At 44.5% G+C, this 22248-nt stretch overlaps 1 protein-coding gene across 2 annotated transcripts in view; it reads left to right on the top strand.

The window, feature by feature from the left end:
- Positions 1-22248, top strand: part of DUSP29 (dual specificity phosphatase 29) — an 86552-nt gene that overhangs the window by 57406 nt on the left and 6898 nt on the right. For both annotated transcript variants that reach the window (XM_085608737.1, XM_085608738.1), the window contains exons 2-3: positions 9598-9815; positions 16719-16939. In XM_085608737.1, the coding sequence (XP_085464863.1) occupies positions 9640-9815; positions 16719-16939 (397 nt within the window). In that variant the 5' untranslated portion in view covers positions 9598-9639. The remainder of the gene's footprint in view (positions 1-9597; positions 9816-16718; positions 16940-22248) is intronic.

The following is a 22248-nucleotide window of genomic DNA, read 5'->3' as shown; positions in this document are numbered from 1 at the left end:
AACTGTTTGTGAGTACCCATACCCTAGACCTTGCTACAACCCTCTCACTCAGGTGAATGACAGCTCTGTCACTTGATGCCTGTCTGAGTCTGAGGCCAGCCAAGCTGAGTGGCTTGAAAGGTGCACGTCTTCCCATAATCCAATATCTAAATTCAGCTCCAGAGTCGTCCACACTTCCAGGACCTCTTCACACCCTGACAGATGATAGGGGGCTCTGTCATGATGAACCCTGTGGTTTCTTGTTGGCTACTGCTAAAAATAAAGCATGATAAAAGAGGGTGCAATGTGATCCTCCAGTCTTGCCATAAAATCCAGTCTTTTAAGGCTGCAGCAAGCCAGTCTGTCAGTGTGCCCACAATTATCCACTGTTATCAGTCATGTTAACTCTTTTTCTGGTGGCAGTTTTTAAATCCAGGTGTCTGGGTTTGCAACTTTGAGACGTGCATGTATTATCGACCTCACTGCACATCCTGACACAAATATATTACATATTCTGGACAATATAACCAGTCTATTCTTTTCCCAACTCCCTCATTATGCGGAAATCTATCGAATTCTATGCTCAGGTGTTTGCAAAACAAGCAGGTGCATACTGTCATCTGTAAAGTTTTTATTCCGGCTTAATCTCTGAAATTGATTTGTTTCCCTGCTATAGATTTGAAAATATTCCCTACACATAGGCCATATTCGGCTTAAGTTATCACCTCCTCACTTCCCTCCAGTCCACCGAGCCCCCACCCACACTGAAGGGAACATGCCGATCAGTAGAATAACCATCTGTGATTCTCAGCCAATTGAAACTTTCACCGGGTGTCCTCAACATTCAGTCAGTAAAGCTATATTCGCTTACTAATTTAAGCATAATAGCACAAAAAAACACACGTAAAAAGTGAAAACGCCAATGCATCATATGGTGGTTCTAAAATACATATAAAAGGTGAAAGAGCAGCACAATACATTATATTGCTAAAAGTACATAGTTCTGCGACAGCAGACAGCACTTTTTAGGAAGGAAGCGACAGCAAAACTGGTTTCTTCATCCTTCAAAGTCTGTAAGAAAAGTGGAGGCCGACAAAATTTGAAATGATGGCCTTTCACAATAGGTAAAAGATAAACCTTTGTGCAATAAATATAAAACTTACACAAAAAGGTAAAGTGTAACAGTGATTGCTTTGGGAAATCATCACAAGAGAGTGCAGAACTACAAGCTTTTCCAGAATACCATGGTGGAAAACTCACCAACTACAGCTTGAGCCCGTTCTGGGTCTGGTTTGGTTCAATATATGGAGCTGTTATACTATGGTATGTATGGCGGTGATTCACTTGCTGTGATTCCAGAAATATTAGACTGTCGCTTGCAGGGCCAAGTGTTGTTTGCTACAATTTCCTGCTAAATTGGCATTAAGCTTTTAGGTACAAGAGTCACGTGCTGCATTTTGGACAATGTTTAAGTTGACACTAACTTTTAAATGAGCATCGCCTATGTTGGAATGATAAACTAAAAATGGCAAAATAGCCATATGTGCATCAGGACATAGGGCATATATGTGCACACGCGGCGGCGAATGTGGAAAGTAGAATTTTTGTACTTCATTCCAAGATTGTTGCCCCATGCACCTCAGTTGTGACCACTGGTGGCTATTTCGAGATGTTTGGTTTACCATTCCAACATGACTGATGGCCATTTTTTAACAGTAAGGCACTAGTAAAGCAGCAAGCGGCCTGGTAGAAGTGAGCAGCTGTCTAGCCCGTGCAGGAAAAAAAGTTTTAAAAACGCGCAGTGCAGGAAGGGGGTGGTGGCGATAGAGTCTGGGATTGAGTTACCCAGCAGCAGTGTGCAGATACCAGGTGCTAACAAGCAACAACAAAAAAGTGAGACGCAGGAAGTGGGGCAGGGAGCAATGGATGGAAAAGCTTGTGGCCCAGGACCAGTGGGCAGCTGCTAGGCGCCTGTAAATGCAATTCAGTGAAACCGACAATGTCAAAAAAGAAAAGTAGTAACGAAACAGAGAGTGGTGAGAGCTCTATAAGCGAGCATCTGTGGTGGAGGCGCAGTGAGTTAATGGGGTAGAGAGGAAGATGACCAATGCACTCTTACACAGATTGCTGAAACAAAGTTGCCTCCTCGCATCAGTAGTCAGGGGTGTAGCTTCGGGGCATATCATCAACGGCCAGCGACAATTATCGCTGGCCGTGTTTAGCGTGCAGAAAAATAACGCCGCCTATCGCCGGACTCTATCGCCCGGTGAGCGCACTATCAGCAACGCGCATCGCCGAGGCGATAGAAATCCCGGCAATAGCAGCGATAAGGGGCATTATCGCAGGATTACCTGCGATAAAAAAACGGTGAAAGCAAAAACATTGGTGATAGGGAGATGTGGACTCAGCATGACGATCCACCTCCCATGTTAAACATGCCTAAGTCAAAAAATTAGCAGGCGTAAGGAACCGGCAATATAGCCGGTTAGCATTACATTAAATGTCGCTAGGCCGGTTAGCGCTTCCCTTGGTGATAGTGAGATCCTTAGTTAGCGATCATTATCGCTGTATTTCTCAGGGAAACACCTACCTCGCATCTCATTATCGAGGCGAGGTGAAAAGAAAAAGGGCGCTGAAGCATGGATTCAAGCGTTAGCGTGTCCATGCTGATAGGGCGATAAAATTATCGCCGCTTTTCGTCCAAAAATGGACGCAAAAGCGGCGATAATTTTAACGCCGGCCCTTGATGATATGCCCCGTACTCTGTAGTAAATATTTGGGTACAGATGCTTTCAGTCGAGTACTGTGAAGTGTCTGTCGGGTTTCACACTGGATATATACATGTAACACTGACAAAATATATATATATTGCGGCATTTACTGCGGGAAAATAAATTAATCAAGCACAAAGTTGGTGTCCGTTTCCTACTTCGGAAGGTCTAACAGTGCGATTCTTCCGGATCAGTTGGATTTCGACGATATATATATATATATATATATATATATATATATTAGAAATGGGGTTTCCAGTTGGTTGGCAGAGGTATCCACTCTGTCCAAGCAGGAACCACCACTCTAGTCAGGGTAAGCTAGATACACACTAAAAAATAACCTGCGCTCATCCTCTGGTAGGTTGGCACAGAGCAGTCAGGTTTATATAAAGAGGCAATGTGTAAAGTATTTGAGCAACGCGCACACACATAGTAACACAATAAAAACACCACAAGTTAAAAAATAGATTATAATTTTATAAATAAAACAAGACCAAAGCTACGAAAATCCAATACGTAGATTCTGACATATGCAATTTTAAAGATTTAAAGCACCATCTGTGGTTATCTGGTCGCGCCGGACTGGGAGAAAGTCAAAAGTTCGAGCCAACCATGGTTGAGCACAGGCCGGCTACAGGGACCCACTTGGATCCGTTGAACACAGTACCTTAAATCCTGGTGCGTGGTCTGCGCAGCATTGCTTTGCAAGGCTTTGTGCATTCAGCAGAGGGTCCGAGAAGCTGTGCGGCGAGGTTTTGCAGGACTTGGCGTTGCTTTGCATCAATCCTGGCGAGCTGTGCAGTAAGGCACTGCAAGACTTGGAATCGCTATGCTTCGGTTCAATCGACTGGCAGCGGCACGGCAAGGCTTTGCAGGGTTTTGAATTGCCTTGTGTCAGTTCCGATGAGGCCCACATAAGGGAGAGTACCTTAGACCCACTTCGAAGGGTCTAGGACTGGGGTTGCACCACTTCGCAGGGCAGAATCATAGCGTGCAGAGTCTAGTTGCAGATCAGAGTTAAAGGAAGTCTTTGATAGCCCTGAAACCTCAGAACAGGGGGCAAGCCAGCAAGCCCTTGGAATCACCCTGGGTTCAAGAGATATGGGTCCAGTCCTTCTCCTGAACAGGGCAGAGATCAGCAGGCTGCAGGGAATCACAGCAAAGCAGAAAAGCAGTTGTTCTAGGGCAGCAATCAAGTAGAGTGGCAATCCTTGTAGCACAGCAGTCTTTACTACTGGAAGAGTTGACCAGCAGTGTACTGTCTTGGTTGTTTCAGAGCCCAGGTACTTATACCCAGTTTAACCTTTGAAGTGAGGATAACTTTAAAGCTGGCCCTCTAAGCAAACATGTCCCCTTTCTTCCCAGCCCTGGCTCCAGACTATCAGTAGGGGTAATAAGCCTATTGTGTGGGAAACAGTACACCACCTATTCAGGCGTGTCAGCTGCCCCCTCTCTTCCTGCCAAGGAAGAGCTATCAGAAAGTAGTTGAATGCAGATGAGGTCTCTGTCACACCCACCTTTCCTTTGTTTGTGGCTGTCTAAAGGGAATGCACAATACAGCTGTCATCCATCCCAGGCAAGTTTGGAGATAGGCTTTAAGGCACACAGAGCAGTAAGAGCAGAGAAATGTCCACTTTCTAAAAGTGACATTTCTAAAATAATAATGTGAAATACAACTTTGCCACAGAGCAGTAAGAGCTGAGAAATGTCCACTTTCTAAAAGTGACATTTCTAAAATAATAATGTGAAATACAACTTTGCCAGTAAAAAGGAGTTATCTTTACTATACCAAAGATATGAAACATAATGCCGCTACTTCTTTCTAATCAGGAATTACAGCGTAAAAGTGTTTTTTAAGGAATTCCCAATGTTAGCCTATAAGAGGAGTAGACCTTAAAGCAGTGAAAATGAATCAGGGTGTTTGTCACAGCCAGGACATACAAAACAAAAGAGGGCATGTCCTAACTTTCACCTATACATCACCTTTCCCTTAGGGCTTCTTATGGCATACCTTAGTGGTGATTTATGTGTAATAAAAGGGGATTTTACGATTTGGCAAGTTATTTTGAATTCCAAGTTGAAGTGGTAGTAAATTGCACACATAGACCTTGCAGTGGCAGGCCTGAGACAGGTTTGAAAGGTTACTTGTGTAGGTAGCACAAGCAGTGCTGCAGGCCCATTGGCAGCATTCAATTTGCAGGCCTTGGGAATATCGCATACCACTCTACAAGGGACATGCAAGTATATTAAATAGGTCAGTTGTGTATTTACCAATGTTACAATGTTTAGGGGAGAAGCACATGCACTTTAGCACTGTTCAGCAGTGGTAAAATGCTCGGAGTCCTAAAGCCAATAAAATTAATTCAGCAAAAAGAGGAGGAGGAAGGCAAAACATTTGGGGTGATCCTTCAGGGAGGGTCCTTTTCCAACAAAATATAACTTTCGTTGGTTTAAAAATGATAGTTTTCAAAGTACCTATAACAATCAGCACTCCTCCCTCTTTCCACTTCCTCTTAAGCACCTCTAGTGTCCCGCTTCTCATGATGTATTTTAACAAGATATACCAGTGTGAGTCTTGCTAAATCAGAAATTTGCACCCCTCAACCTTACTGACCAAGCTACGCCCCAGTCAGTAATGGGGGGATACAAGTCAGTCAAGCCAAAAGGAGGCAAAGAAGCCAGGAATGGGACAAACACAAGAACAGGTCTGGAAAGCCATCATATAAGGAACACAAAATATTGATAGATCAGAAAGCACTACCGAAGCCCTGAGATTCATCCTCCTCAGCGTGCGCTCCCTGCACAGAAACGCAGTAGAAATCTGGGACCTCCTTGACACCCTCTCACCTGACATTGCCTTCTCCATCGAAACCTGGACCAACCCCACCTCCGCCCGACATCCCCACCCCCGACAGATACAAGATCCAGAGGAAGGACCATCCCAACCACCCAGGAGGAGGACTCGCCATCGCACACAAGAACTCCCTCCGACTCACCACCCCCAGCACGAACAACTCTCCGTCCCCCACGGAATACCTCCATTTCCAGATCCAGACCAGCCCCAGAACGACCCAACGCGGGACACTCGCCTGCAGACTTTGAACCACGTTCACCACTACCATCGGTGACCTCATCGCTCCACATCCCATCGCCTCCATAGACTGCATACTGCTCGGGGACCTTAAATTCACCCTTGACAACCTCAGCGACCCAAACTCTACCGTCCTCCTGGACAACCTAGCTAACATCTGACTGAAACAGCTCCTCACCACCCCACCCACAAGGCAGGACACACCCTCAACCCCATTTTCACAGGAGGCAACAACATCCACTTCAGCCACACCACGCAACCCCCTGGACGGACCTCCACTGCATACACTTTTCTTTCGACAAAGCCAAGCTCACAAACCTACTCCACGCCCTCCGCGAAGGAACTGGAGCAAGGTCACTAAGGAGCACCATAACTCCACCCTCAGCCACGATCCCCCTCCTATCTCGACCAACGTCAACTCTGCAGCCAAGGAACTTCACAAGTGGATCACCAACTGCGCAGACAAGCTTGCCCCCCCCCCGCAACTCCGACAGACAGCGCCCCATGAAGGCCACTTGGTTCACCACTGACCTCCAAGAATCCAGACGCACCTGCAGACGTCACGAGAAGCTATGGTGAAACAGCAAAACCACGGAGAATCAAACCACCTACAAAAATGCCACCAACTCATCAGATCCACCAAAAGGATCTTCATCCAGAACACAATCTTTGCTAACTGCAGCAACTCAAAGGAACTCTTCAGCATCATTCAGGAATTCACCAAGCCCCCCAGCGAAGCTACAGATGTCACACCCTCCTCGGACCTTTGCAACAAACCTGGCTCGTACTTCCATCTGAAAATCAAGACCCTCTATGACAACTTCAATGAACAGACACCGAACCCACTCCTTCCCCCAACAACGACAGCCAACCTACCATCTCTGAAGACACCGCCTTGACCATAAAAAGCATTCACTCAGGAGCCCCCACAGACCCCTGCCCTCCACACATCTTCCACAGAGCCACCGCCGCCATAACACCCGAGCTACGAAGCACCATCAACGGCACCTTCGAATCCGGCACTTTTTCTGATGACTGGAAAAGGGCAGAAGTCAAGCCCCTCCTCAAGAAGCCCTATGCAGACCCGACAGACCTCAAAAACTACCGACCCATCGTTCTCCTCCCTTTCGCAGCCAAAGTCACCGAGAAGATCGTCAACATCCAGCTAACAAACTTCATCGAAGAGAACTCCATCCTCGACCCTTCCCGATCCAGATTCCGCAGCAACCACAGAACCGAGACAGCCCTCCTTACCGCCACAGACGACATCCGCACTCTTCTCGACCAAGGCAACACGCGGCACTCATCCTACTGGATCTCTCTGCAGCCTTCGACACCATCTCTCACTGCACTCTCACCACCTGACTCAACGACGCCGGCAGACAGGGAATCGCCCTCGACTGGCTCTGCTCCTTCCTCACTGGCAGAACCCAAAGAATCAGACTCCCGCCCTTCCGCTCCGAACCCACAGATATCAACTGCGGAGTATCCCAAGGATCATCACTCAGCCCCATGCTCTTCAACATCTACATGGCCCCCCCTCGCTACCATCGTCAGACAGCATGGACTCAGCATAGTATCCTACGCCGACGACACCCAGCTCATCCACTCCCTCGCTAAGGACCCCCACACCTCCAGACAGAAGTCCTTATCCTCGGACCCTCCCCCTCAGCGTGGGACAACACCTGGTGGCCCACCACCCTCAGCAGCTCCCCCACTCGCATGGATCACACCCAAAACCTCGGCATCATACTCAACTCCTCCCTCACAATGACCCAACAGATCAACACCGTCGCCTCCACCTAATTCAACACCCTCTGCATCCTTCGCAAGACCTTCAAATGGATCCCCCCCGAATCCAGAAAGACCATCACCCAAACAGTCGTAACAAGCAGACCAGACTACGGAAACGCCCTCTACGTCGGAATCAACAAATCCCTGCTACGCAAGTTCCAGACCATACAGAACACCGCAGCCAGACTCGTCCTTGGCATCCTACGACATGAACACGTCACCCAAAACCTGCAAGACCTCCATTGGCTCCCTGGAGAGAAGAGAGTAACTTTCAAACTACTCACCAATGCCTACAAATCCCTCCACAACACCGGACCCCAATACCTCAATGACCTCGTCCTCACCAAAACACCACACATCCGCAGAGACAGAGTGGGTGGAAGAGCTTTCTCCCACATCGCAGCAAAAAACCTAGAATGAGCTCCCCATCGACATCAGACGCTCCCCTCTTCACATCTTCAGGAAGAGCCTAAAGACCTGGCTCTTCGGCTGACTCGGAGCTGCAACCCCCCTCCCCCAGCGCCTTGAAACCCTCACAGGTGAGTAGCACACTTCATAATTCCCTGATTGATTGATTGATTGATGTATTGAGAAAGCCATCCAATAGGGTAATCCATAGCACACTCTGTATATTGTATTATTCCCAATATAGTGAGGTTTACATATCTTTGCAAGAGGTCATTAAATCTGAGGAGAACAAGGCCTATTTCATTCCATCAAGTTGTGGGTGGCTGCTACTGTTACGTAAAGGTTACATGTATAGAAAGAAGTGTAAAAATAAAAAGATGTAAAGGAAATAAATGATCACTCTGAAATATGTACAGCAAGGGCTACTACAGCTGGTGAAAATGCTACCAAATCCAATGAGCACAGCATGCAGCCTGGCTACAGACAGGGAAGTTAGAAGTGCTGCAGAGGAAGTTAAAAGTAAAACTTCCATCTCAGCACAGTCAACAAGTGAGATTTGGAAAAGAAATTGTCTAAATGCCCCCCCCCCCCTCCGGTCCCTCAGCATGTGGGTGCACAGATGCCATCAACAAAGTACAGAACAACAAATAAATAAAGGTAAACACCAGGTTTCCCTCGCTCTACAAGTTAAATTATGAAAGAATGCAATTATTTGCCAGACCCACAAAGCTGTACAAATTTCAAAATTGTGAAGTGTGGATGATGAGCAGTATTTTCAAGCTCTATAAAACATATTTCGATCAAACCTATGCCATTCATACCTGCTGCCCTCCCAAACAGACTCTCGCCCACTTATGAATTTCTAACAATAATTTGGCAAAAGCGTATACGTACTCCATACCAAAAAACTGTTCTTACGATGCAACTTCACTTAAATTCAAACCATTAACTACAGGCGACATCCTTAATTGAAGGATATAATACAAATAGCACACCACGAAAAAAAAAAATCCTTACAGCTACAACATACATTCCCACAAATTCGAGACTAGAGTATTTCGTATTGCTAACCCAGAACCAATCCTTTGTGCGAAATGAAGACAAATTATCCCCTGTCCTCGACGTATGAAGAGCCATGGAAAGAGAGGGACCACAACCTTGAAGTGCAGACTCTCACCAATATATTTACTACCCTGGTGGAACCCAGCAGCGGATCCACCGCTGAGGTAGAGGAGAAGCGGCGCACCACTGCTCTCTGAGCAGTCCAAAACCAAAAAATAAAATGATAACACTATGCTATTATAATTTTTTTCCCGCACTGGCTCAGTTTGGTTGCATTTTAGGTGCAGGGCTGGGCTGGCGTCACAGCGAACAGGAGGAGTGGTGGGCAGTTTTTAAGTACGCATGACAGTTTGGCCGGCCGACTTGGGCCGATCAGCAATGTCTCCTCCAAGCATCAAGAATACTTGCTTCATAGAAAAAAGACATATTATAATGTTTTACTTTTCAATGGTTCTAAAACACTGTTGCTCTTGCTTGTACCACTCTCACCAGGTTAAAGTTCAGCAGCTTAAAAGCAGGTGAACACTGGTCAAGATGTCTGCCGTCATCACCAATAAGAAAAAGACCAATGCGTATGCGGCCATCAAGGTGGATCCCGAGACCAAGTACTGCACTCCAGGAGCCTTTGAGTTGGAAAGACTCTTTTGGCAGGGTGGAGTGAAGTACACCCATGTCAACGAAGTGTTCCCCAACCTCTTCATAGGAGATGAGTATGTGTGACCAAACTCAGACAAACACCGCATGCTGAACATGTCACCGAGTCATTTTTATTCCTCTAGCTCTAGGGTTAAAGCAGTAAGGCATAGTAAGATGCTAGCCTAGTTGCAGTGTGATCATTGGAGGTGCATACTTTCGGCAGCAGGCTGAGCCAAATAGGTAGGCTCGGCATTTTGCACTAAAGACAGTTGGTAGAGCTTTTTTTATTACTGATACATGTCCAATAATGCATGGTTAGTGTTACTAGATGGCTCTACTTCACCAGAACACAATTTTTCCAGCTTTGGGCTTTCATTTGACAAACTAATACATTCTACACGTTGTTGTTGTGGTTCAGTTGGAGCAGTCAAATTAAAGTAGTTTATAAAAGAACTGCCCAAGATTGATGTAAGCTAGAGAAGGTCTTGCCTGCTGCCCACGTGTCAATTACTGGGACTCGTGGTTGCCAAGCCTTGGTCTATCAGCTATTTCTGGTGCAGGTAATCTGTTCCTAAAACAATTATATACTCAGTGGGTTTGTCTATTTATTGAGCATTGCCGATTTGTATTTTAACTTCTCCTAATGTGAATATGCGATGTTACATTGCATGCGGTACAATGAACGCGTTGTTACAACGCATACCATTACATCGCAAGTCATTTCTACGACTTGCTGTAGGGGGCGGGCTGGACTTAGGAATACTATAATTTACTATTTCAACTCCAGCCTGCACAACAGTAGGGAAGGTGTTGGAATAGTAAATTATACTATTCCTTAGTTTAGAGCGCTCCCTACAGCAAGTCGTAGAAATGACTTGCGTTGTAATGGTTAGCGTTGTAACAATGCGGTCGTTGTAATGACTGGTTTGTAATCGCATGCGTTGTCCCGCATGCGATGTAAACGTTGCTTCCCCCTAATGTATATAGTGTGTTACTAAGTACCTGCAATTTCTTACAATGTCACCTTATTTCATTCATTGTGTAACATTAACCGTTTTACTGGAAAATACTGTAACTCCCCCAGACCACGTTCCCTCTACATAAAATCACATAAATAAATGTTGAAGGATAGGAGGCACAATGTTGAGACACACATCTACGGAGAAGCCAGTTATATTACAGATCAATAGGATGGTGGCGGAGCAAGTACTTGAGCGGTTGCCAAGCGGTATAAACTTAAGTTGGGGGAGCGTCTGCCTTCAGCCCGAATACTGGCATTGACAGTTATTCATTCTGCCCCTTAATGCATCTGCCTACCATACCCCTGCACAAAGCAGTGATTAGATTCTATAATGTGCTGGTTTTAGACTGGGGATATATAAACCCCATCATTGGCATCATGGCTCTTACCGCCAGCACTAGAAAAACTCCTACAAATGGGAAATATTGTACCCCATGACATGGACTCCCCCGCAGCCCCCCCCGTCATGAGTCACGAGCACAAGCTTCTTCTGCCAATGTGCACCTCTGGCATTTTCCCAGTGAGCTGCAAGCTAGGTGGGTCTTCTTTCAGAGCCGTGACCCAAAAAGGCCTCAACGGCCTATTCTAGTCACAACCTCCTGCAGTGTGGCTCTGGTTTACTCATTTTTATCATGGCCACTTTAGTTTTCCAACCAGGCGCCGACCTCCATCACCCCCAAGTTAGTACCTCATCTGATGTATAGACTTACTCACAACAAGTATCACTAATCAGTCTCAGGCAGGGGTGTCTTTTAAATCAAGAGTGAGTAACACATCTCAAGCACAGGCCTGTTCTCTGGAGGAAGTACCTACCTCGACTGCCTTAGTTAAGTAAACTAGGCTCACTTGTAAATAACCCATTTCAAGCACATACCTTCCTCACCTCTGAAGCAGAGGTCACCTATCCCACTCCATGGCAAGAATAAACTCCATTGTTAGGCATAGACTATGTTTACCTTAGATATGTTACCTCTTGTAAAGAAGGCCTTCATCACATTAAGAGTTCTTATGCTTCAATAAAAATGGTATTGATTTTGATTGAAATATAAGATTAATAAAAAAATCTCTCCATCTTCTCTTCCCTCCCAGCAGCGTTTCTTCCCTCCCTCCCTTACCATCATATACCATAGTAATACTAGTTTCCCTGTATCATACTAAGATACTTCATGAGCCACCTTCAGATTATTTAATACAACGCTCCGAGTGTCCTTGTCAGGCGATTTTTCTAGATTCAGCAGCAAAATATTCCAGGATAGGTACCTGCATAGCATATAACTTCTCTGCCCCGCGGATAGACACTGTAATATTTTCCATGCCAAAAACATACCATAGTTTCTTATACCAGTGACATATACTTGGGCTGTGAGCAGAGCCCCACTTAGCTAGAAGTGATTGCTTAACACACAGTAGCAACATATTGACCAATGGAAATAGACTTCGCCTAAGACCCCAGGCTACCTCTGGCATCATGACCAGAAATACACAACCAGAAAACAGAGGGAGTGTTATATCTACTATAGACGTAATGGATTTATTAACCTCCTGAATATTATGGCAGTCCCAAAGAATTTATGTTTTCTTATTGGCCGCAGCTTCTCCAGCATTGAATGATCCCATTTTTATTCATGACATCTTTTGTTGTCCAGTTGCATCCAAGCAAGGTCTTCTCTACAGTTTCACAACCTGTTTGTGTGTGTGGGATTAGGCACAGCATAAAATGATTCCCCACTGAGTATGGCCCAATTGCTCTTTTTGGGGCACCCCCCATCCAAGAATTTTTGACCTTTTTAGTAGGTTGGGTGAGCCTCATTTTCTTCTTGTCTGCACAGTTTATCAAAGGTACAGCTGGTTATTTTCCCTTGACAAGGTGTTACTAACTTCCTGATACTGAGAGCTGGAAGACCTGGGGCAATTCCTTGCCCGGAATTCATTACCGAGTATCTAGCCTAAACCCAGTATTGTGACTGCAGGGTCCATCAAAATGAGAAAGTCTATCATCTCCTTTATAGCTGCCAAATCTTTCCAAATTCTGACAAGCTTTGAGCACCGACACCTACTATGAATTGGAACCTTTCTATTCCATTATCCTCTCCAATAGTGATCACTCATGCCTGTCAACATTTTACTCATCGTGGTACCAACCCATCTTTATCTTAATGGAAGAGTCCTAGTGAAGCACCTACTTATTTGCATAGCTCTCAACAAACTCTCCAATGACCATTCAAACGTGTCCCTTTCCAACACGCTTTCCCACCGCTGTGTGCCTATCCAAGTTGAACTCTAGGGACAGCCAGTATCTTGAATATCTTAGAGACTGTCCATTTGGCATTTTTCCTTGATGTCACCCATTGTTCAAAGGGTGAGAGGTTTTGTCGCTGATGCTCTAATCTTTAGGTTAGTCACCCAGGGCCAGATTCACAAAAGTAATCAGAGACAAAATCCTAACTTTACAACTTTAGGTATTCACAAAAGGCATTTAGGAGTAGTAAAGTTAAGATTTTGTCTTAAGTTTTTTTTAAGACAAAATCGTAACTTAAATTAAATTTAAATTAAACTTAAATTAGGATTTTGTCTTAAATTTGTCTTAAGTTTTGGTCTTAAGACAAAATCCTAATTTAAGTTAAACTTAAATTAGGATCTTGTCTTAAGTTTGTCTTAATTTTTGGTCTTAAGACAAAATCTTACCTTAAGTTTAACTTAAATTAAACTTAAGTTAAACTTAAACTAGGATTTTGTCTTAAGACCAAAACTTAAGACAAACTTAAGACAAAATCCTAACTTTACTACTCCTAAATGCCTTTTGTGAATACTGAAAGTCGTAAAGTTAGGCTTTTGTCTCAGATTACTTTTGGGAATCGGGCCCCCAGTGTCTCAGGTGGTAATGTCTGAATCACACTTATTCATTCGGTTTAAACACCCCTTTACTATCCTTGACTAATCTAACTGCCAAGATTCTACAGTCACTATCTTTCCATTTTTTATAATTCATTCTTCATAAGCTGGTGCAAACTGTGCATTATAATAAGCAGGTGTTAGAAGGGATGGGAATGTTGTCAGCTCTTTAGATAATGTTATTGTGTCCCATATACCTAAAGCTGTACTTGTGATATGGCTAACATGTAGTCTCTGTGGTCTTGGTACTTTCTGAAGCCAAATGGCGTCCAACATTGTTCTGCCTGCAACTACTTTGTCTTAGTGTACCCAGTGGCAAATGGATGCCCTCAAGGACCAGTCGGTCAGAATCCTGAATTGTGAGGCTCTGTAGTAATTTCTGATGTTTGGTAGTGTTAGTCCTCCCCCATCCCAAGACTTCATTAGCATGCTTTGAAAGATCCTATCCGGCGTCTCATGCCACATAAAAGCCACTAAATGTTTCTGTAACATCTTAAATGCTTTCACCTCAATATTAATTGGGTGTGCTTGAAATAAAAGAGTCTTGATATTATTATCATTGTAATTGGTGCTATTTTCCCTGACCACAAGATAAAGTGATCACTCCACCAGTAAAGACCCTGTTTCGTCCTTTCAGTTAGTGTAGGGTTCTTAGCTTTGGAAAGATCAATACTCTCTAGATGTCAGTCAGTCATTTGCCCTGTAAAGTTTCCCTTGTATCTTAAGACATCACATTAGCCCTCCTAATGAACCTCCCTGACCTTTCAAGTTTCCCATCTATTCCCGATTGAAATCTCATTGCGTTATTAACTCTCGCTCTGCAAAGCCTGGAAGTTCTCTCAGTATGTCCTAGAGAATCTGCTTTATCCACATAAGGAAGCCACTGTTAGAATGTCAGTTCTTAGTCTACATTTGTCCATCACAAATCTCCAATGTTGACTATCAGTTCCCAAAATAACTACTCCAACTGTGTTCTGAAGCAGAATCACTGTTCCATGGATTTTGTGTCCCCTGTCACCTGTCTTTGGGTGTTATAATGCCTTCTTTTAAACCTCCCTGTGTCTCCTCTTTTCAGGTATGCTTTCTGGAAAAACACTAGATCTACTTTGTAGTCTTCAAGTTTGAAGTACACCCATCATCATTTGGTCAGGGAATTCAATCCCCCAACATTAAATGTTAAGGTTTGAATGGTACAGGTGGGTTATCTGCCTCTTCCATACTATCTTGCCTCGTCTTTGTCCCAAATGTGGTTTATCTTTACAAACTATCCCATCGCTAGTTCTCCTCAGTCCAGTCACCACTCAACTGCCAATCAAAGTTACCACTTTTAACAGAAATCATTAAGTGACAAAACAAAACTAGGAAAATCTGCATTGTGGTAAGACCCTCTCTCCGATGGATCATACCTATAGCTTACTTCATTCTCAAGCCTTGCCGGATCGATCTAGCTCTCATCTGTGACACCCTTTTGTGTCCCATAAAGGCAGTATCCATGTGTATTCAGTAGAAGGAGTACCTATTTGCCTGCTTGCATTGCTAGGGAGTCAATGTCCCTAGGAGGGCTTATCACTTATGTCTCCCCCCCCCCTCCCCCCCAAGGTTAATGGCATGCTCACGTTTACTGGAATTAGAGTCTGCATGGAAATATCCTACGGATCCAGAATCCTCACTTCTATCGTTCTGCCTCGATTGGCCTGAAGTGTCTTTGTTTTTCTAGTGACTCTTGAGCAAGGTCCTACAACGATTTCACTCCCTCACCTTGGAAGGTAAAGGAGCACTTATTTCCTGCTTCTTTAATGAGCAATTCCTTCTCTTGGTACAATGCAATTATATATCTGGGTTGGTTATTAGGTCCTTGCCTTGTGAGGCCCACCCTATGGATACTTCCAATCTAAATGTAATCTCCCTCCTTTAAATCAAGCATCTATGCCTGCTGTCTTTTAGAGTAATCCATAATGCCATTCTCTTCACTTTTTAGAATGATTTGCAATCTAGCTCGATTTTGAATATCCTTACACTTTGTGTGGAGGGTTTTGATTTGGTTGTCCATTTCCCTGGCCATCCTCGTCATTACAATTCACGCCACCATGTAGACACTAAGTCGAAACAAGTATTAATGTAGACACCATGGCCCAACTTATAGGTACAGAACATGTCAATGGGCCTGTTGTGCATGATTAAATGTGCACACAGGGACACTTTGGAATATTACAGCAAATGCACATGTACTGGGACTAGTAAATAAAGAAATAAAATGTAAATCCAGTACTTGTATAGCGCACGAATCACCCCCGAAGGGGTTTCTCGGCACTGGGGGCCTTTGGGAAGATTAAGCGAGCTATTGCCCAGAGTCGCATGGTGCTGGGCAGACCCGTGCCGTCGGAGCCAGGCATCAAACCGTGATCCCCAGCGTCCAGCACCAGTCGTCCTGGCCACGGCGCCACACCTCTCCCCAGTGCATTTGTGAACGATAGACTGGTTGTTTAAAGACACTGGTCCACCTTTCATTGCGCAGGTGGCAACAAGCCTCACATTTAAAGGAGACAAAGATCCACCTGCGGCTTCAGTGAATAACTGCACCCTACTGCAGGGGGATGCCCGGAAGGATCCCTGGCACCCACTCCACTCTTTGGTGCACTCTGCAGCGCCATCTATATGAGGCTTACAGTCAGTGTGTCTCCTGACGATCTCTTTGGCTCTGCCCCTGCATCTGTAATATGGCATGGACACTTCCCTCAATTTCATGCGGCGACGCCCTGTGAAAATGAGGGCATGCCCACTTGAGGTTGCACTGGTGCGGTATGAATTACAGAAGGGGCCTTTCATGCATCGACGGTCATATCTGTAATACTGAAGTATCCCATGGATGCAAAAAAACAAATAAGGCTGGTTGCAGTTCTGGGGGAAGGTTTCTGAAGTAAAGTTTATGGCCGCCCTTTGTCTGATATGTATGTTGCACCAACATATCCAGCAACACTTCTCCTATAATCAGTGCCCTTTCATTTACAGTTCTTGTAATCCTGACCAAATTTTTCTTTCAATTTTTTGTTAATCATGCTTTTAGGAAAACTGCACTGGATCGCTACGGCCTAGAACAGGTGGGCTTCACCCACATCCTGAACGCTGCCCATGGTCGCTGGAACGTGGACACTGGTGAGGAATACTACAGCGACATGACCATAGAGTACTACGGCGTGGAGGCAGCAGACTTGCCCAGCTTCCAGCTCTGCGAGTTCTTCTACCCAGCAGCCAAGTTCATTGATGAGGCCCTCAGCAAATCAGAGAGTAAGTGTTCTTCACAGCAGGATTTCTACCACATCAGGACAGGAAGTCCATGGGGGGGCAGCCATGCATGGCACAACTGAAGGCCTACACCTGGTAGGACTAGTGCATGTTAGGAGCTAAAGGGACATAGACAGGCACTGCACAGAGATACAAGCCTACAACACGCAAGGGAAGGCAAGGGAGACACAGACAGAGAGAAGGATTGAGAACGAGACGTGCACTGCCCAGAGATAGACCTATTCTGGCAAAGATAAGGGATCATGGGAAAACACAACAGAACAGCAAACAGCTGGGAGCCTAGTCAGCATAGCGCAGGGGATGAGGGCAGCGCTCAGTTGTTGGAGGTGGGGTCACCGACACTCATATTTCGAGACATTGACTTATTTTATTTCATCAGACTTTGGACCCAGAGAAAGAGAGAGAACGACAGTAAAAAGGATAGGCAATCAGAGACAAAGGCAGGGATGAAAAAACCTGCAAGTGAGATGAAGATGCAAGAAGGGCAGGAAGGTGGAGAAAAAAGAGGCATGAGATGCACTCAAGACGAGGTAGCCTTGGTATTCAGCAATCCAACATTCGGTAGTCCCAGAAGTAGGCTTCTAAGAAATACTTTGTACCTTGCACTTTAAAAAAACAAGCATTTACAATGCAATGGTCTCGGCATTGTTAAAGTTAGAGGTATTGGCATTGCTCATGACATTAATTTTGTTTGTTTTTAAAACATTTAAAGAAACGGCATTGTTATTTACAATGTCAATAGCTTAATCACTCAAATGCGAGACCTATTGAATTTGCACCCACACACACAGAGCCACCCACACACGCACAGAGCCACTCACATAGAGCAACCCACACACAAATAGAGCCACCCACAGAGCCACCTACACACACACACACACACACACACACACACACACACGCAGTAGCCCACTGACCTATTTACATTATGTGCACTTTGTGATCTGCATGGTACATGTTCTTTGCTGCAGGCACATTAACCCTATGTGCTACCTTTCCAGGAGTCAAAACTTCCACTAGACAAAACTCTGATCTCTCTCTAGGAAGAACATTAAACACCAGAGTCATCATGACATTTTTATTGTTGCCGAAAATTGCTGGAGGCCAGGAAGGAGACAGCAAGCGCTTTTAAAACCTTAATTTACTTGCAAACATAATGTCTACACCCAAAGTCAGTGCCCGGTCTCACCGGTTGCACTGCCCTAGAGCTGGCCCTTCTCAAGGGTCCTGTGACGTAAGTGACAGAGTCACTGTTGTTCTTGGCTGTGCTACTTCATAGGCCTGCTAGCAAGACTGGAGGTGAACTTCAGTATGGAATGTGGTGGACAAACCTTGAAGGTTAACCCAGACTTGCCAGTGCTAGGGTCCACCTGCTGGTGCTAAGGCACCAGCGCTTCTAAGGTCTTGCGAAGCCTTCTAGGTCTAGCATGGGATTGTGCTCTCTCTCAGCAGAGTCGTCTGGTGGACTGGTTGTTAAGGCTGAACCTGGTTCCCCAGTTCCAAATTCAGCAGCTCTGGCCATAGTGCCACATCGTCTTCCCAACTGAACACCATACTGTCCCACTCAGAAAAACTCACACTGCCTTCAACTACAACCCAATTGCTGTCGGCTATAAACACCTGGATGAGGCTCAATTTAAATGACGCAATAGACAAGAGCAATATACGGCCTACAAAAATAAGTAACATCATCCTGGAAAAAGCAAACACTCATAGGGGAATGCAAAATTTTGCAAACCATGTGAAATGCAAGGAGGAACAACATTGTTACCTTAACGCTTTTACACTCACTATTCAGAAATCAGTGAGTGCTTTTGCCTGAAAGGGGCCTTGAATGGTCCCATTTCAATGTCCATTGCTGATATCCTTACAAAACGTTAGCAGTTGGACGCAGAGCCGCAGTACACATTTTGTTTTCCAATCCACACCTTGCAGTACCTCCAGGATTGGTGCACTAGTTGCAAGCCCCGGGAAAACAAAGACAAGAAAAAAAAAATAGCGCTTCACTGGCAAACTCTGTAAAAGTGGCGCTAATGTGTTTGGGTGTGAATAAAAGCAATCTGGCCAGTTTGCTACCACTGTCCTACTTTATTTAGTAATTTTTCATATTTTAACCTTTTATTCCAGATGCTGCACCTTAGAATTAAAATACGACATTTCCAGCAAAAATGTTTCTCTTTTTTGGATCCATTTCACAGGGGAGCAAATAAAAGAAAGTAGAGGAAAAAGAGTGAGAACCCCATCTTGAAGTCAAAGTTTTCAGTAAGAGAAGAACTGCTAGACAGAAAGAGAGGGAGGAATGAAAGAGTGGGGTGGGGGCAGCTGAAGCGGCAGCGCAGAAGCGGACACTATATTTTTCTTCTGTAAGTAAGAAGGAAAAGACAGAGTCCTGTTACTTCTCTGCCGCCCGTGAACCATGTGAAATGCAAGCAGGAACAACATTGTTACCTTAACGCTTTTACACTCACTATTCAGAAATCAGTGAGTGCTTTTGCCTGAAAGGGGCCTTGAATGGTCCCATTTCAATGGCCATTGCTGATATCCTTACAAAACGTTAGCAGTATGGTAAAAAGACCACATCCCTGGACGCAGAGCCGCAGTACACATTTTGTTTTCCAATCCACACCTTGCAGTACCTCCAGGATTTGTGCACTAGTTGCAAGCCCAGGGAAAACAGACAAGAAAACAAAAATAGCGCTTCACTGGCAAACTCTGTAAAAGTGGCGCTTAGTTGTGGAGTAGATATAGCTCCTGCCTCTTGTAGGGGGTATTACTATATACGGGCGCTACTAATGTTAACCCCTCAAACGGGAAGGCCGTTGAGAGCGCGTTATGAAGGAGAGGTCTCCCGCACAAAAAAGTTGCCCCTATCGAAAGCTAGACCTATGCAGAAAGCTTGGGCCAGTGAGGAAAGTAAACCGGTGCTCGAGAGGATTCCAGCGCCGAAGAGATGTCTGTAAGCGAAAGGTAGATGGGAACGGAAGAATGATTTCCAGCGCAGAGATAATCGCCCGTGAGGGGCAAGGATGGAAGAGATGGCTGTAAGGGAATGTTATTGGTATGGAAGACTGGATACCACCAAGGAACAAAGTGCATGAGGGAAAGGTAAATTGGTATGGAGGAAAGGTTTGCAGCACAATAAAGATGGCCCCAAGAGAAAAGTAAACATGTGGAAATGCAAGCAGGAATAACATTGTTACCTTAACCTTAACGCTTTTACTCACTATTCAGAAATCAGTGAGTGCTTTTACCTGAAAGGAGCCAGGAAACGCCGTACTTGAAACGCCGATCGAGGAAACGCCGAGATCAGCCTTGCAGCAATGAAGAGGCGTAAAGACCGCGCATAAAATGGCCGAACCTTCCGATGTATTAAACAAAAAAAAAAAAAACACGCCCACCACGTGTAAAAGGGGCAGGGACTACGAAAAAGAGAAAGAAACGAAAAAACACGCCCACGAATCCGAAAAAGACAGGGCTTGTTTGGAGAGACAAAGCTCTTCTCCAATGGCTGACCAGCATTTAAGAGGCCAGCCAATGGAGAAGAGGGGCGGGTTCAAGCCCCTCTTCTGAAAAACATTAAATCTCGGAGCGAGACTGCGCAAGCGCAGCCGAAACCTAAAAAGGAAGGTTTGTGCCAGACAAACAGTTTATTTTACCAAGTTGAAATGGCAGCTCAAAACTGCACTACAGGCTGCAGTGGCAGACCTGACATGTTTAAAAGTACTACTTTGGTGGGTGGTATAATGAATGCTGCAGTCCCAATAGCATCATTTAATTTACAGGCTCTGGGTACTGGCTGTACCAAGTACTAGGGACTTACAAGTAAATTAAATGTACCAATTTTACCATGTTTGGAGGAGACAGCACAAGCCTTTTTGCATTAGTAAAGTGCAGAGGCCACTGCAGAGACCTAAAGCCAACAAAACTAATCTGGCCAACATGAGGGGTGAAGGAAAAAGGTTTGGTGGAACTGCACCTCAAGGATGCCAAATCTAACAGGATCTAGAGTAAGGCCCTTTATCGGTTTACTTTGAATCACCCTAAAATCACAATCATTTGAGGTACATATATGCTCAGATACCCAAGTTCCCAGTTCGTATACTCAAACACAACACAACATTTTGATTCTCAGTGCTTCCGAATACAACTGTGCTGAAACTACTTACTCTACCCATCTAGCTGTCCCAAATGTTGTTGTTCTCGCATAAATTTCACGATACCCTTGATTTATTTACTGCTTAGTGCTAACTTTCTGATCTCTAACCAGATATATCGATATGCTAAAGAGGAGTCCTCAGTTATATTTACTGGATCCGGTTTGTTCAACATTAGCACTGGTTTGGTCAGCAACTAGGTCTTGTATATATGTAGTTATAACCTCCTTTCAAGTGATAAAACCTCTGGTGCAGTACAAGACTTTGATTAAAGCTGTGGTAATTAAATGTCATGTTTCTTAATGGTCTTTTCCAGCATGGATGATGTGCAAAGAGTAATAAGGGTTTGTTGGTCATTGCATCAATAAGGGGCATGATTGTTCCATGTCCTGTGCTCAGCTGTCCAAACTCCATTATAACTTACACTGATTTAAGGACAATTGGCCAGGCCGTTATTATATGACATATTAATAGACGCAGTCTTTGTTAGTGGGAGCCTCCACTGCTCACTTGCACCAATGAAATGTGCACTATACACGCTGACCCACTCCATAGGCTGCGAAAACATAACTTTCTCAACCTCGCTAAACCCTCATACATGTGAAATAATCTTTCTATGATGTTAGGGACCCTTAAAACAAGACAGAATTAAATTGGAAATGCTTAAGTTGCTAGCATTCCAAAAAGCACTAAAAAAATTGAAAAAACAACTTTCTACTCAGTTGGGAAGGACAAAAAAATGAAACAGTGCTCATGTGGCATCACTTAGGGCAGCTAGGACTATTGAACCATAGGTTGAACAGATTTTCCATAGTGAAAACCAGAGCAGGTCACAGAAAGAGAAGTTAGACTACAACTTGACAGTCAATAGACAATAGAGGAGGATGTGATACAAGCTGTAAAACCCAAGACAAACTGAAGCAGTGAATATGCCATCTGTTTGGGTGTAAGTAACACCATCCGGGAAACTTGAGTTATGGTTAAAGTTTACAGTTACAATAGAAATGTAATTCATACATTATGTTTATTTATCCTTCTGTACCCTTGACATTCCTCATACTATCTCTTTCCTTCCTTCATTCTACTGCTTATGCTTTACTTCATTCTTTTCTCTCGCTCAAAAGATTCTGTTTTCCT

Source organism: Triturus cristatus, chromosome 1_2 (genome assembly GCF_964204655.1).
Source record: "Triturus cristatus chromosome 1_2, aTriCri1.1, whole genome shotgun sequence".
Classification (NCBI taxonomy): domain Eukaryota; kingdom Metazoa; phylum Chordata; class Amphibia; order Caudata; family Salamandridae; genus Triturus; species Triturus cristatus.
This window is presented reverse-complemented; position numbering and strand designations above follow the sequence as displayed.